Genomic DNA, 13,370 nt, shown 5'->3' on the forward strand with positions numbered 1-13,370 from the left:
GGTTCCATTTGCATTGGTGTCACTAGTACTGTGTCAATGTCAGTGTCTTCAATATCACTTAACTCATCATTGCTGGTAGCATTATTACCCTCACTATCGTTACTACTGTTCATGTGTGCATTAGCAGAGATTGTTATGTCATTACGTCAGTAGTTCATTCCATTAAATGTTAATCCTTACAGAAGTTTAGCTTTGTGAAGTAAGCGTCTACTACTACATATTTTTCTTATGATATTTGAATTGTGTAATTCAGTGTGAATGTAACATTCTTATTTTGTAGAATATTTTGCTGAAGTCCAAATGAGTTTGATGTCTTATAGGCATGAATAATTTAAGAACTGAATATCGATGTTTGGTGCAGATATTATGAATGTTTGAATGTTTCAGATGTGTGTTCGTTGCGTTTGATTAGAAATTACATTTTTTATTTGTATGTAGCTTCAAACCTGTTTGTGGGAGTAAGTTTATTTCTTTTGGAGGAAAAACTTGGCTTAGCTTTAATATTGTGATAAGAAGTTTTGTTGCCCCTAAAACAGTTTGATGGGATATTTGGGATTAATTTGCTTCTGAGCTATTCCTCAAAGTTTCCTGTCATTGTGGCAATCAGAAGATTTTATCACGAAAGCTATTCTTTGAATGTAGTACTACCAGCATGTACAGTAGTATTTCACTTTGTCTTACAAACGAGAAGCAAGAAAGCCCATGATCCAACTTCTGTATCGGCCCTATGACTCTCTCTCACAATGTGTTTCAATGTACTCGTGGGTATACCCGTAATGTCAGCAACATGTGACAGAAGGATTATCAAACAATGGATAATCCAGGATGGAATGTAACAGTATTAGAGAATGAAAGTTGCTACTCACCATATAGCGAAGATGCCGAATTGACTGTGGTTTCAGTTGTCTGAGACTGCAGGTGTGCGTATGTTGTGTTTGCGTGCATGCGCACACTTCTCTCTCTCTCTCTCTGTGTGTGTGTGTGTGTGTGTGTGTGTGTGTGTGTGTGTGTGTGTTGCTGACAAAGGCCTTAATGGCTGAAAGCTATAATAGTGTGAATCTTTTTGTTGTGCCTATCGTGACTCGGCGTCTCTGCTATATGGTGAGAAGGATAATAAAGTTATTTGTTTAATTTTGGACAGGATTTAGACAACTGTCCTGATTGTCTTCTTCAATTGTGCTAAACAGTAATGTTGTTTCTGTTCATGATTCAGTCAACAAGGTGTAGCAATTCCTAGTGCTGATAGCTGTGCACTGTAATATATCTTTCTGTCACTGTTCAACAGCTCAGGAAAATGACAGATTGCTGGTAAAGGCAATTTGGGATGTCCCCCCCCCCCCCCCCCTCCACACACACACACACACACACACACACACACACACACACACACACACACACACACACCAAAACTGTTCCATAAACCATTGAAAAATGTGATGCAAAGATTCTTGAAAGTTGTGATCAATGTAACCTTTAATATTGTATGCAATATGAATGGATGCATCATCCTGATGGAATAATCCATTGTTTTGAGAATTCTTACATTGTATGAAATGAGCATACATAGTCTCCATAGCCATTCTTAGTGGCTCCTAACAACTGTAACTATACAGAAAGATAATAAATATGATCAATTTCATGAGAGAAGTCATATTGCACCTATATGGATCTAGCACCATCTTGTGCAGGGCATGGTTGACAACAAGGATCCATTGCCACATGCAGTCTGTGCTGCATCTAAGTGCTTCAGAACAAGCTGACCAGTACTATGACTCTTTACATCGAACCAAATGTTGATAGTCTTCTGTGGTTCAAAATCTCAGGCAAAATGCTGCATCCTTAGCAAAGTCACTTGTTGGATCTCGTGTGTAAAGCGGAAGCTAGCAAAAAATTCACTGTGCTATCAGAGAAAAAATTTAGTATCCCTTTCATTATGGTAACTGACCTGTTGAAGCAGTGTGCTCGTGCTGCTTGTTGCGTGCCAAAATCACAAACCACCTGTAGTTTACCACTGTACTTATAATGACTCTGCGGTAATATATAACTTTTTCACTACACATTTTGTACACTGGTTATAAAGTGGCAATAGAATCAGGCGACATGAAAGAATGTCAAATTGACAAGATGTGCACTACAGGCTTGGAAATGCAAATGATTAGCATTTTAGTCCAACCATACAAAGTAGGTAAGTGTTACACCAATCTACCCTCTGTATATTTTTACACCAATCTACACTCTGTATGTACAGAAAGTACACAGAGAATTTATCAGTCAGAAGTAACATTTGAATGTTGTTTACATGTGAGAATATTGTATAATGCCTGATGTAAGGAGAAACGTCTATCACACATGTTTGAATTTGACAGCAGAAGGATTGTGGCCAATTGAGACTACAATTTATTGTTATTGCTGGTGGCATTGGTTAGGATCCCACGGCTGTCATGCGAATATGCAATAAATGGTGTTCTTGGAGGGCCATATTCAATGCTGTGGAGGATTTCATGTGAGCAGCACCTAAGTTTTTTTGAGGCGATTGCTGATTCTGCTTACAGCATCACAATTGACCTATCAGTTTATGTATGCTCTGAGGAGAACAAATGCGAGATTGCACTTTTCATCATCATACAGACCCATCATCTTGTGTGATGGTATGGGGTGCCACTGGGTACACAGCAGAAATATATTTGGTTTGCATAGCCAATAATTTGGATGGCAGCCATTACATATCTGATCTGTTAAGGGCGGTTGCTGTGACCTGTCTTTGTGGTCTCCATGACATCTTTCAGTGAGACAGTGCACATTTTCTATGCTGCCCTACTTTGGAGGATGTTGAGCTGCTGCGTTGAACAGCACGTTCTCCAGATTTCTCACATATAGAAAACGAATGGTCATAGGTTGCCAAGAGACTGGCATGCCACTACTCTCCAGCTGCTATGATTGATGAACTCTGGCTTAGTTGTACCAGCATAGACTGAATCCAGCTCATTCCATCTCAATGACCAGTTGTGTTAGAGCCATAGTTGTTGCCATAAGTGGCAGCTCTATTTATTAAATTTCACAGCTACAAATTTAATCATGTGTTCTTCTTACTGTTCTGTACACATACAGTAAGTAAAATTTAGTTATTTACTATCCTTCTGGTGCTGCAATTGTAATTAGAAGCAGTTTATTTTGCAATGGAACAATCTGTTGTCTGACAAACAGGTTCATGCATTGCTTGTTTTGGTTGTTCCCATCGTGTTGCCATTAGTAACCTGTTTCCTCTTCACTTTGTAATAGCTGGTGGATTTGGGATGCAGGAGGATGTCATGCAGTGCCAATCAAAGAGCCTGAAATTCTAAATTGCATTATTACTGGTCGCCACTGTGACTCACCACAGGAAGTGACAGGATGGCTTAGTTTTCCATTGGCGTTGTGTGTGTTGTTGCCCTGCGCTGCTGACTAGAGAACAGTGTCAGCCAGGCAGTGGCTCAGGACTCATCTGCTGTATCAACTGTTTCCACTCTTCACCAGGCTAGCTCACCTCACAACATTCTGACAGCTATTTGTTATTTTGTAAGGCAGAACACCAGTGATTTGTTGTGGCTGATGGTAGCTGCAAACGACTTCCTACTTTGCACATTTCTGAACAGATATGGTCAGTGAGCTATGTTGCCCTCCTATTTTCAAGGCCGACCCTTGGGTCGTCATAAACCCATGGAAACTTAAAGTTCCCTGGCGGTTGGCCCAGTTGAATTTAATCCATCTTCAATCAAGATTGCTCTTACCACGACATTTCCTTATGGGCTACATGTTCAAAGCTTTGTTTGCTGCTTTTTAGCTTAAAAACTTGCAGTTATTGTTCCTGCTACTGTCATATGACTCTGGGGATCCAGTCCACCGGAATTTGAACAGTGGCTGTGCCCAAAATTCGTCGAGTGTTGTGATCTTGTACACATAAACAAGGAGTGTGCTTTGCAGAGTAAGTGACATAGCAGTACCTGGTATGACAATAGTCCAGATTGTTTCTCTCTTGAACTGATTCTCCCTGTACTGATCCACATGCTGCATCAGTGTCTCCATGGAGATTCGCCCCTCTTGCTCGTTAATGAGTTAGTCTACGGACTTAATCAGCTTGAGTTCTAAAGTGTGGTTTAACATAGATTTGTGGCTGGTAACAAGTCATTAGGTTCATCTGGCCAATGCAACTGAGGCTGCAAATTGCTCAGGTGGATTATTCTCATAACTTTGTCTGGTAGACAGAAAGTAGGTCCCACTGTTTCATGTGATGTCCTGCTTATAAGCAATCCACTTCTGTCTAGCTCCAGTCTTTTTGCTGCCATGAGCTTCCCCTGTTCATAGAAACTGGCTACTACTATCACTTGATTGAAGGTAGAGTACAACCAGTGTGCCTCAAACTGCTGGAACAAACACAAAACTAAAATCTGCTCTTCTCTTCTTTCTCACATTTTCCTTCCATCCCAACCTGACAATTCCTCCAATAACTTCTGGGCTCCTGCGAAACAGTTTCAAGTGTCTCGTGTGTGCAATTGATGTCCTCTTTGGCAACTGGCTTTAGACGTACATTTGTGACATAGGTTCCACAACTTGATATGGCTCCTGACATTTTCCAAAAAAATTTCTTCATCTTCTCCTTTGGAGTATAAGAAGTTAACAACACTATCAATTGGCCAACCTTTTTTTGTGGCATTCTTGCTGTGCGGCTCACTGCTTCTTTTTGCTTTTCTAGTGCCTTGGAATTAGCTTTGTTCGCCCTCTTCCATATTTACCTTATCATTCTCATGAACTCCTTAACAGATTATCCTGTGTCACCCTTCTTGGCTCTTAACATGTCGAATGGTGATGGCATCTTATAACAATATACCACCTTGTAAAGTGAGAATCCTGTATCCGTGTGCTGCTTTGAGTGAGTGGTATGCTGCGACCACACATTTTAAACAATTATCTCAAGTCACATCGTGTGCATCCACATAGTATCCTACCATCTTCCATATAGTTCTGTAAATTTTTATCCATTCTTCCATTAGCTTGGGGAAGAAGAGGACTCATTCTCAGCTTTTTTCACACACAACATCCTACAGAATCCCTTGAACAGATCAGACATAAAGTCGGTTCCCTGAGCCATAATTATCATATCAGGTGCCTCAAACTTCAGTATCCAGTTGTTTCCTAGTGTGTGCACCACTGTTTCTGCCTGTTGGTTGAGCATTGAGACCATTTCGACATATCTTGAAAGGTGGTCTATAAGTGTAAGTATGTATTTATTCCCAGCAGGTGTTTTGTTGAAACGACCTACAATTGAAACAGTACTAATTCTTCAGGTGACCTCTACAATGGCAGTTTGTCTGACAAAAAATCACTCTCTATACACACTGTATGCAGTTTCACACATATTGCTCCATCTCTGCCTTCTTATTCCTCCAACAGTACCCCTCCGCTACTCTGCTGTTAGTAGGCCTACATTGCCCATGATCTGCTAACACATAATCACGTCTCCCATACTACTCTTATCTCTGTAAAGCAACCCATCATATACACAAGACTCTGATTGTTCTTGAAACTGCATACAGTTGTCATCCATTTTCTGTGCTGTCTGCCATTCCTTAAGCTCATTGCCTCCTATTCGTAATACTGCTACTTTCCCACTCAATCCATCTGTGTTTCTTTTAGGGTTTATGTATGACCAAAAAATGAAATTCAGTTGTACCGCCCGTAGTGTAACTTCATCGACCATTTCAACACTGCGTGATCAGATACCACTTGAAACTTGTTCCTATAGTGATAACAGTTGAACTAGGTGATTCCATAGATAAGGATCAAACTTTCCTTTTCTGTCATGGATTGATTCTTCTTTCCTGAGTTCATTTAGCTTGATGCATAGGCCATCATATGTGATACGCCATGAAGTTCTTGAGACGACACACAACCAAGTGCATGGTTGGACACATCACATGACAAAATGAATACCTTATTGAAATTTGGAAACACTTAAGATTGGACTCAACATCATAGCTACTTTCAGTGTCTCAAAAGCACAATGAAAATCCTCTGACCAAATAAATTAAACTCGCAGCCCTCAGTCCCGAAAATATCTCCCATATGCATCTCATATGTGCTGCTCCATATCACTGGCAAAGACAATTACATCATGAAGATATACCATGCATTGATGTGGTTTCAACCCTCTGAGAACTTCGTCCAACAACTTCTGAAACATCACGGGTGCATTTTTCAAGTACGAAGGTATCCTTCTGAATTGATAATGTCCCTACAGTGAAGAAAATGCTGTTTTTTGCAGGTCCTCTGCAGCAACTTCTAGGGTGAATGTAGCCACTCCTAAGTCCATCATCTGTTATCAAAAAGTACATGCACTGGCCGAAATAATGCACTATGGTTGGCCCGCTAGATGGCACTGCCATAGGTCAAACGTATATCAACTGCGTTTTTTAAATAGGGACCCCCATTTTTTATTCATATTCGTGTAGTACGTAAAGAAATATGAATGTTTTAATTGGAACACTTTTTTCGCTTTGTGATAGATGGCGCTGTAATAGTCTCAAACGTATAAGTATGAAGTATCACATAACATCCCACCAGTGCGGGCGGTATTTGCTTCGTGATACATTACCCGTGTTAAAATGGACCATTTACCAATTGCTGAAAAGGTCGATATCGTGTTGATGTATGGCTACTGTGATCAAAATGCCCAACAGGCGTGTGCTATGTATGCTGCTCGGTATCCTGGACGACGTCATCCAAGTGTCCGGACCTTTCGCCGGTTTTAGCTGCTGTCATGGCTAATCCGCACATCAGTAGCAGACAAATTGCATGAGAATCGGGACTCTCAAAAACGTCGGTGTTGAGAATGCTACAACAACATCGATTGCACCCGTACCATATTTCTATGCACCAGGAATTGCATGGCGATGACTTTGAACATCGTGTACAGTTCTGCCACTGGGTACAAGAGAAATTACAGGACGATGACAGATTTTTTTTCATGTGTTCTATTTAGCAATGAAGAGTCATTCACCAAAAGCGGTAATGTAAATCGCCATAATATGCACTATTGGGCAACGGAAAATCCACGGTTGCTGCGACTAGTGGGACATTAGCGACCTTGGTGGGTTAATGTATGGTGCGGCATTACGGGATAATTGGCCCCCATTTTATTGATGGCAATCTAAATGGTGCAATGTATGCTGATTTCCTACGTAATGTTCTACCGATGTTACTACAAGATGTTTCACTGCATGATAGAATGGCGATGTACTTCCAACATGATGGATGTCCAGCACATAGCTCGTGTGCGATTGAAGCGGTATTGAATAGCATATTTCATGACAGGTGGATTGGTCGTCGAAGCACCATATCATGGCCCGCAAGTTCACTGGATCTGACGTCCTCAGATTTCTTTCTGTGGGGAAAGTTGAAGGACATTTGCTATCGTGATCCACTGACAATGACTGACAACATGCGTCAGCGCATTTTCAATGCATGCGCGAACATTACGGAAGGCGAACTACTCGCTGTTGAGAGGAATGTTGTTACACATATTGCCAAATGCATTGAGGTTGACTGACATCATTCTGAGCATTTATTGCATTAATGTGGTATTTACAGGTTGCGCTGTAACATCATGCATTCTCAGAAATGATAAGTTCACAAAGGTACATGTATCACATTGGAACAACCTCCGTTCTGTATTTTAATTTAAAAAACCTATCTCTTATCAACTGTTCATCTAAAATTGTGAGCCATATGTTTGTGACTATTACAGCACCATCTATCACAAAGCGAAAAAAGTGGTCCAACTAAAACATTCATATTTCTTCACGTACTACACGAATATGTAATAAAAAATGGGGATTCCTATTTAAAAAAACACAGTTGATATCCGTTAGACCCTTGGCAGCGCCATCTAGCGGGCCAACCATAGCTCCACCTGGTTTCCCCCTTCAAGCTAGACAAGTTTCACCCTTTGTAGTTTTTTCGTTTGACACTTATTTCGTGACATATTTGCCCTGGTCACGATCAATGGACCACCCTGTATAATAATAAAATTATAATATTATACAAGAATTGTCTTCAGCTAATAACATAGGAAAATGTGTTGTTATTACCTCAGTGAGACATGTCTCTGACTTCTTATTGAAGTTTGAAGTGATCTGTTGCACTCTGGTGGCCACAAAATGGAACAAGACAGCTGCTAAACAGAGGCTGGAACTCTCACAATCTTTGCTGTTCAGAGTTACACAGAAAAGTAGTGTAGTGGAATTGTGGCAAATTAAAAACCAAATGCTCACAATCTTGCAGGCCACGGTGGACAGAGAGAAAATATGGTGTAGACTATTAGGAATTTGTGTTCAGATGCTTGAGTGAAGAGAAAACAAGTCTCCCTAGAAATTGCACTATGGATTTTTGCATGAATTTTCATGGCCAAATGAAAAGCAGGAAATGGAAAAGTGGGATATCAAATTGACCAACTTGAGGTCTGCTTTTGCAAGACTTGATTGTGTGAAAGCAATCAGGCTACTTAATAGAAACTTAATTGGTGGTTCGAGGCAAAACTGAAATTCTTCATGAACAGCTGCTACTAGTTATGTAAATGCAGTTTCAAAAAAATGTCCAATCACAGCATAAATTCTAACTCCTCCTGCATTCTCTCCAACTGTATGCTCTCATTAATAATAGAATACCAACTGATATTTCAATATATTATATTTCATGCTTTTTGGACAAAACTGAAGTAAGAGTTTGGGAAAAAAAGTGAAATATTTTGTTAAATGATTTCTCTAAAGTAAGAAATAAAATAGACTTGAGAAACATTTGATACATCTTTGAATGTTGCTTGAAATTGTATACAGCAACGTAATCATGTAAGGAGATGACTGACAAGGGAACATTTGCAAGAGTAAATAAATGATATTTGTGAAAGTTGACGGTTGTCTAGAGGGGCCAAAATAATTCCAACATCAAATGCCGTGTACGTCCAACAGCTGTACCTCTGCTGTCAAGCTCTTTGGTTTCACCAGGTGAACAAGTATCTTGTCTTTGGTACTATGCATTAAACAGTTCTTTCACATTGACCACCCCCAAGAATTTAACAATAATACAAGATTTTGCTCCCTTGCTGGGAAAGAAAACCGGTTTCAGATATCATTTGACCTGATCAGACATTTGTTTACCAGATTTTGATGCTGTCAGAAGGACATTTGGGGATTTAAAGAGAGATTCATGGTCAAAACTCACCATTAGTTTCTTTAAAATGTATGAAAAGGCAGGTGGTCTGTATGAGAAAACCATTTTGAGCATTGTACCTGAGTACAAGAACATACTTCATCTGGTCATCCCAAAGCGTTTGACAGTACAGGAACAGCTGTGGGACATATACGAACAATGGTGGTCGAGGTTAGACTTATTCTGCGCACCTAAGTCATGCATTCTTCAACAGCAAATGAGTGTTCAGTAGTGTTTTGGTTGCTCTGCTGTGAATCTCGTAGCCAATGCGAGCATTAAATGTGATGGTAGTGAGTTATTTAGTGAATTTCTATTCCATTTGTTGCAAGTTTTGGTGGCAGCAAGCAATAAATTCTGGATACACAAGTGTGAGATATGATTTACAGGATACAATTAATCCACTTGCTTACACTATCAATCCTGGATGGTATGAACTGTGCGAACAGGGACACTGTTGTCTTGGAATGCACCATCACCATTGGGGAACAAACATTGGACTATGGGATGGACCTGATCATCCTAAATGGTCACATAAGACTTGTCCAACCAAATTACTTTCTTCCATTGCTCCAGGTTTTATTGCTTCAGTACCACACTTCCATCACTGATGAGTTGGTTTGGAATTACAGATCCTGCACTCCGTCCTGTGGAGCTCCATTGTTTTAGTGCTGGCATTGACTTTCACAACCATCGTATTCCTATTTTTGTCACAATCCTCTTCAGTGACTGTCCTTCATGATCACTCAAGACACACTTTTTCTGCTTTCCCTGTATGTAGTATAAATCTTCGATACGGTGCCTCTTGAAACACCAAACACTTCAGCTACTTTGGTTACACAGGCACCCACCTTAAAAGCACCAACAATTTACCCACGTTATAATGCTCTGAGCTGAGGCATCATGCACCAACTACTATACGGAATACTGCTCTGACTACGACTGACACTAGCAACGTATTGAGGACAGTGCACAGGTGCCGTTCTTGGTCAGCCAAAACAGTGAAACCTGCAGGCTTGGTTAGCATCTGCATTTATGTTCAGGAATGCATTTACATATTTTTTTTTTGTCCTTCCTCTGTAGGTGTTGGCAGATAGAATACAATGGGCTGAGTAAAATCATTAATTCCATATGTCAGAGTATCTTAATCTACGAAAATAAGGCATATGATACACGTGCAAACTGCAGCTCCTGCATTATGTTCTCTTGAACACACGTCATTCCGTATTTCAAGTGAATAATTATGCCATTTTTCTATAAATTAAATATCTCAGCATTGCTTGATTATGTGTGCCACTTAGTTGTTAGTAACGTATTTAGAGAGTTTTGGATTTTCCAGTTATTTTCATATAAATTGCTTAATTTATTTTCACGTTTTTTTTTTTCTCAGATAAAAAGCTTTCTGGAAAATCTAAAGATGAGCAAATGGCTGAAAAGCAACAAGAACTGGAGAAAAGATTGCAGCATGTGTCTGGTCAGTTAGGCTCAGCAAAGAAGCATGCAAGAAAAGGTAACTGCAGTGAACATTCGCCAGTACTGACATGCAAAGCTTTGCACTACTTAAGTAATTCTTGAATCTGGATTGATATACATTAATCTGCTGTTATCTGTTTTGTGTGCACTTACGAGCAATTGAATTACACACACACACACACACACACACACACACACACACACACACTAGTAGAATGTGCGACACTCAAGGCCCCTCATGTTTGTGAAGTGTTCCCAAAACCATTCTGACACAATTCAGATGTTTTGTATTGTCATACCAAAATTACGGATCACCCTTGGACTGCTGTAGGTGAATAATCAGATGCAAAGACTACAGCAACTTTCTGCACCATACACCAGTGAGATTTTATGGCAGACTCCATTTCAACTCATGTAAATACCACCCACACTAAAATACCTCCGTCACTTGCCCTGTTGCATAACCTCCTCAGGGTGTATATGCCCTGGAAAAACCGCGAAAAATGCAGGAATTGTTTCATCTTGGAAAACCGAAAATTGTTTTAGAGTTCCAGGAATTTTTCATTGTTTTTATCCTAAGTTGATTTTTTGTAATTTTAACTGTTAAGAATTGATACTCTAACAAAGAATTTTGCTTTAGCCTATTACTGCAGAATAATACTCCAGTAATAAAACATAAACAAGAGAATAACACAATAATAAAACTTTAGGTCCAAAGAAAATATGCCGTTTACAACAAAACACAATATACATGCAAGTGTCTGCTGATAGCAAAATGTATTGAAGGCTTTACGACAAGGACAATGCAATACTACTTAACACCAAAGTCTTTAATGTGAGCATGACATGACAACTATTTGCATTTCTAACAGGTCGCGAGGAAATATTGCGAATGGTGACTTGAGAAGCATTACTTTCAAAGTAAATTTCCTTTTATTCAAGATGAATTATGTTTGGTGTGAGAATGTGTGATGAATGTCTTAGATCACAGAAGACATGACTCTTCTTCAAAATTCAACACTTTGAGGACCAGCCACCTGGCAGAATTCGGGGCCCAGAGGACCAGCCGTTTATGTCATTAAGCCCTATTTAAAATTTCACTGACACATTTGCATTTGATATATCTTACAGGGTAACACACACTTAAAAAGACCCAGCTTCAAAGTTAGTTTTTCATTTTTATTTCATACATTACAAATCATGCAGTAATGAGGGCAAAAAGAATACACAAAATTCGAAGTGCTCAACGAAACTTGTATTCAACCAGGTAACCCACAAAATGTTCAGTGTACAGAAGTGAAATTTATAATCGAGCTTGTAATAAATATTCAGATGCTGCAATTAAAGTTGTTCTCGTAGGATCCTACATAACAATGCAAAATAAATAAATAAATAAATTATGGCTGATATTGCATTTGAAAGCTTAGCTTTTCTTGTAACTATACTGTAAGTATGTTAATTCAAACCATTAACTTACACTGTTTGTGTGTTGGCACTACATAACAGTGAGGTTACTATTGGCTGACTATATCGTGTGCCCTGTGCGCTGAACATCTGCTGCCACTGACTGATGAAATCACGTGACATGAGCTATAGTGTGCCGCACAGCACAAAATCAGTTTCTGCTCTTTGGAAGCTCCCGTACTGTATTTGGTGGAATTCATTAAGAAAATGTGCAGTATACGTGTTGCTGCACATCAAAGATCTTACCAAAAGACTTTTTTGCTGCATTTCGTTTACTAAAGTGCCCAGAAGTTCTATGCTGGTGTTTCAAATCTTTACCATTCAAATGACTGGAAAGTTTTACAGCTCCGAGGGAAAGTGTATTTTCACTTGGTAAAAAGTGTATTTTAAACTGGAAAACATGGGATTTATTTATTTTTCTTTTAATTTTTTATTTTGTTTTATTTATTTATTTGTCTGCATATACACCTTGCTCCTGTTGTTTTCAGCATATTTTAAGCTTCACATTCGTATTTGCCAATATTTACTCTTACATATCAATCTGTATCACCTTTTTCCATGACTGTAGCTTCCAGTGGTGGTGTTCATGCACCTATTATAATCTCTGTGCTTTGTGATTGGAGATATTTATTTGGGGCAGTGCCTTCTGTAACCCAGAGTCATTTGAGACACTGTCCTCTCACGTTATTGTGACTCCCTGTCAGGAGCCTGAACAACCACTGTTTACCACGTGGACCACTGTGAGGTGTGCAGGAAGAGTCAGTGAGGTTCTGGAAGGTACCAACAGGGATATGGAGCCACGCCAACTCCATTGCTGCAGCCAGGAGTGCTAGGCTTCTCGGTTGAGAATCCATGACAGGAACAGCTTGGTCAAGGTGGTCACACAAATTTTCTATTGGGTTTAGACATGGGGAGTTTGGAGGCCAGGGGAGTGGGGCAAACTCATCTTGGTGCTCTTCAAACCACGCATGTACACAGCGAGCAACTGGTAGATACCGTCATGCCGAAGGAAAAATAAACTGCATGTACAGGTAGGCGTGGTCACCAAGGATAGATGCATACTTGGGTTAATCCATTGTGCCTTTCATAACAGCAAAATCACCCAGGGAATACCCTCTGGCATAGACCCTTCTGGCAGTTGTTGCAGGGTTTTTTCTTTCAGACGTTTCATGCTATACATGTCAGTGGCCTTCTGT

General features: G+C 39.7%; 1 protein-coding gene across 5 annotated transcripts in view; it reads left to right on the forward strand.

Annotated features, from left to right (window-relative positions):
- LOC126184696 (homeotic protein female sterile-like) overlaps positions 1–13,370 on the forward strand; it is a 263,983-nt gene that overhangs the window by 245,613 nt on the left and 5,000 nt on the right. For all 5 annotated transcript variants that reach the window (XM_049927201.1, XM_049927205.1, XM_049927204.1 and 2 more), the window contains exon 16: positions 10,628–10,747. In XM_049927201.1, the coding sequence (XP_049783158.1) occupies positions 10,628–10,747 (120 nt within the window). The remainder of the gene's footprint in view (positions 1–10,627; positions 10,748–13,370) is intronic.

Source organism: Schistocerca cancellata, chromosome 4, assembly GCF_023864275.1.
Source record: "Schistocerca cancellata isolate TAMUIC-IGC-003103 chromosome 4, iqSchCanc2.1, whole genome shotgun sequence".
Taxonomy (NCBI): Eukaryota; Metazoa; Arthropoda; class Insecta; order Orthoptera; family Acrididae; genus Schistocerca; species Schistocerca cancellata.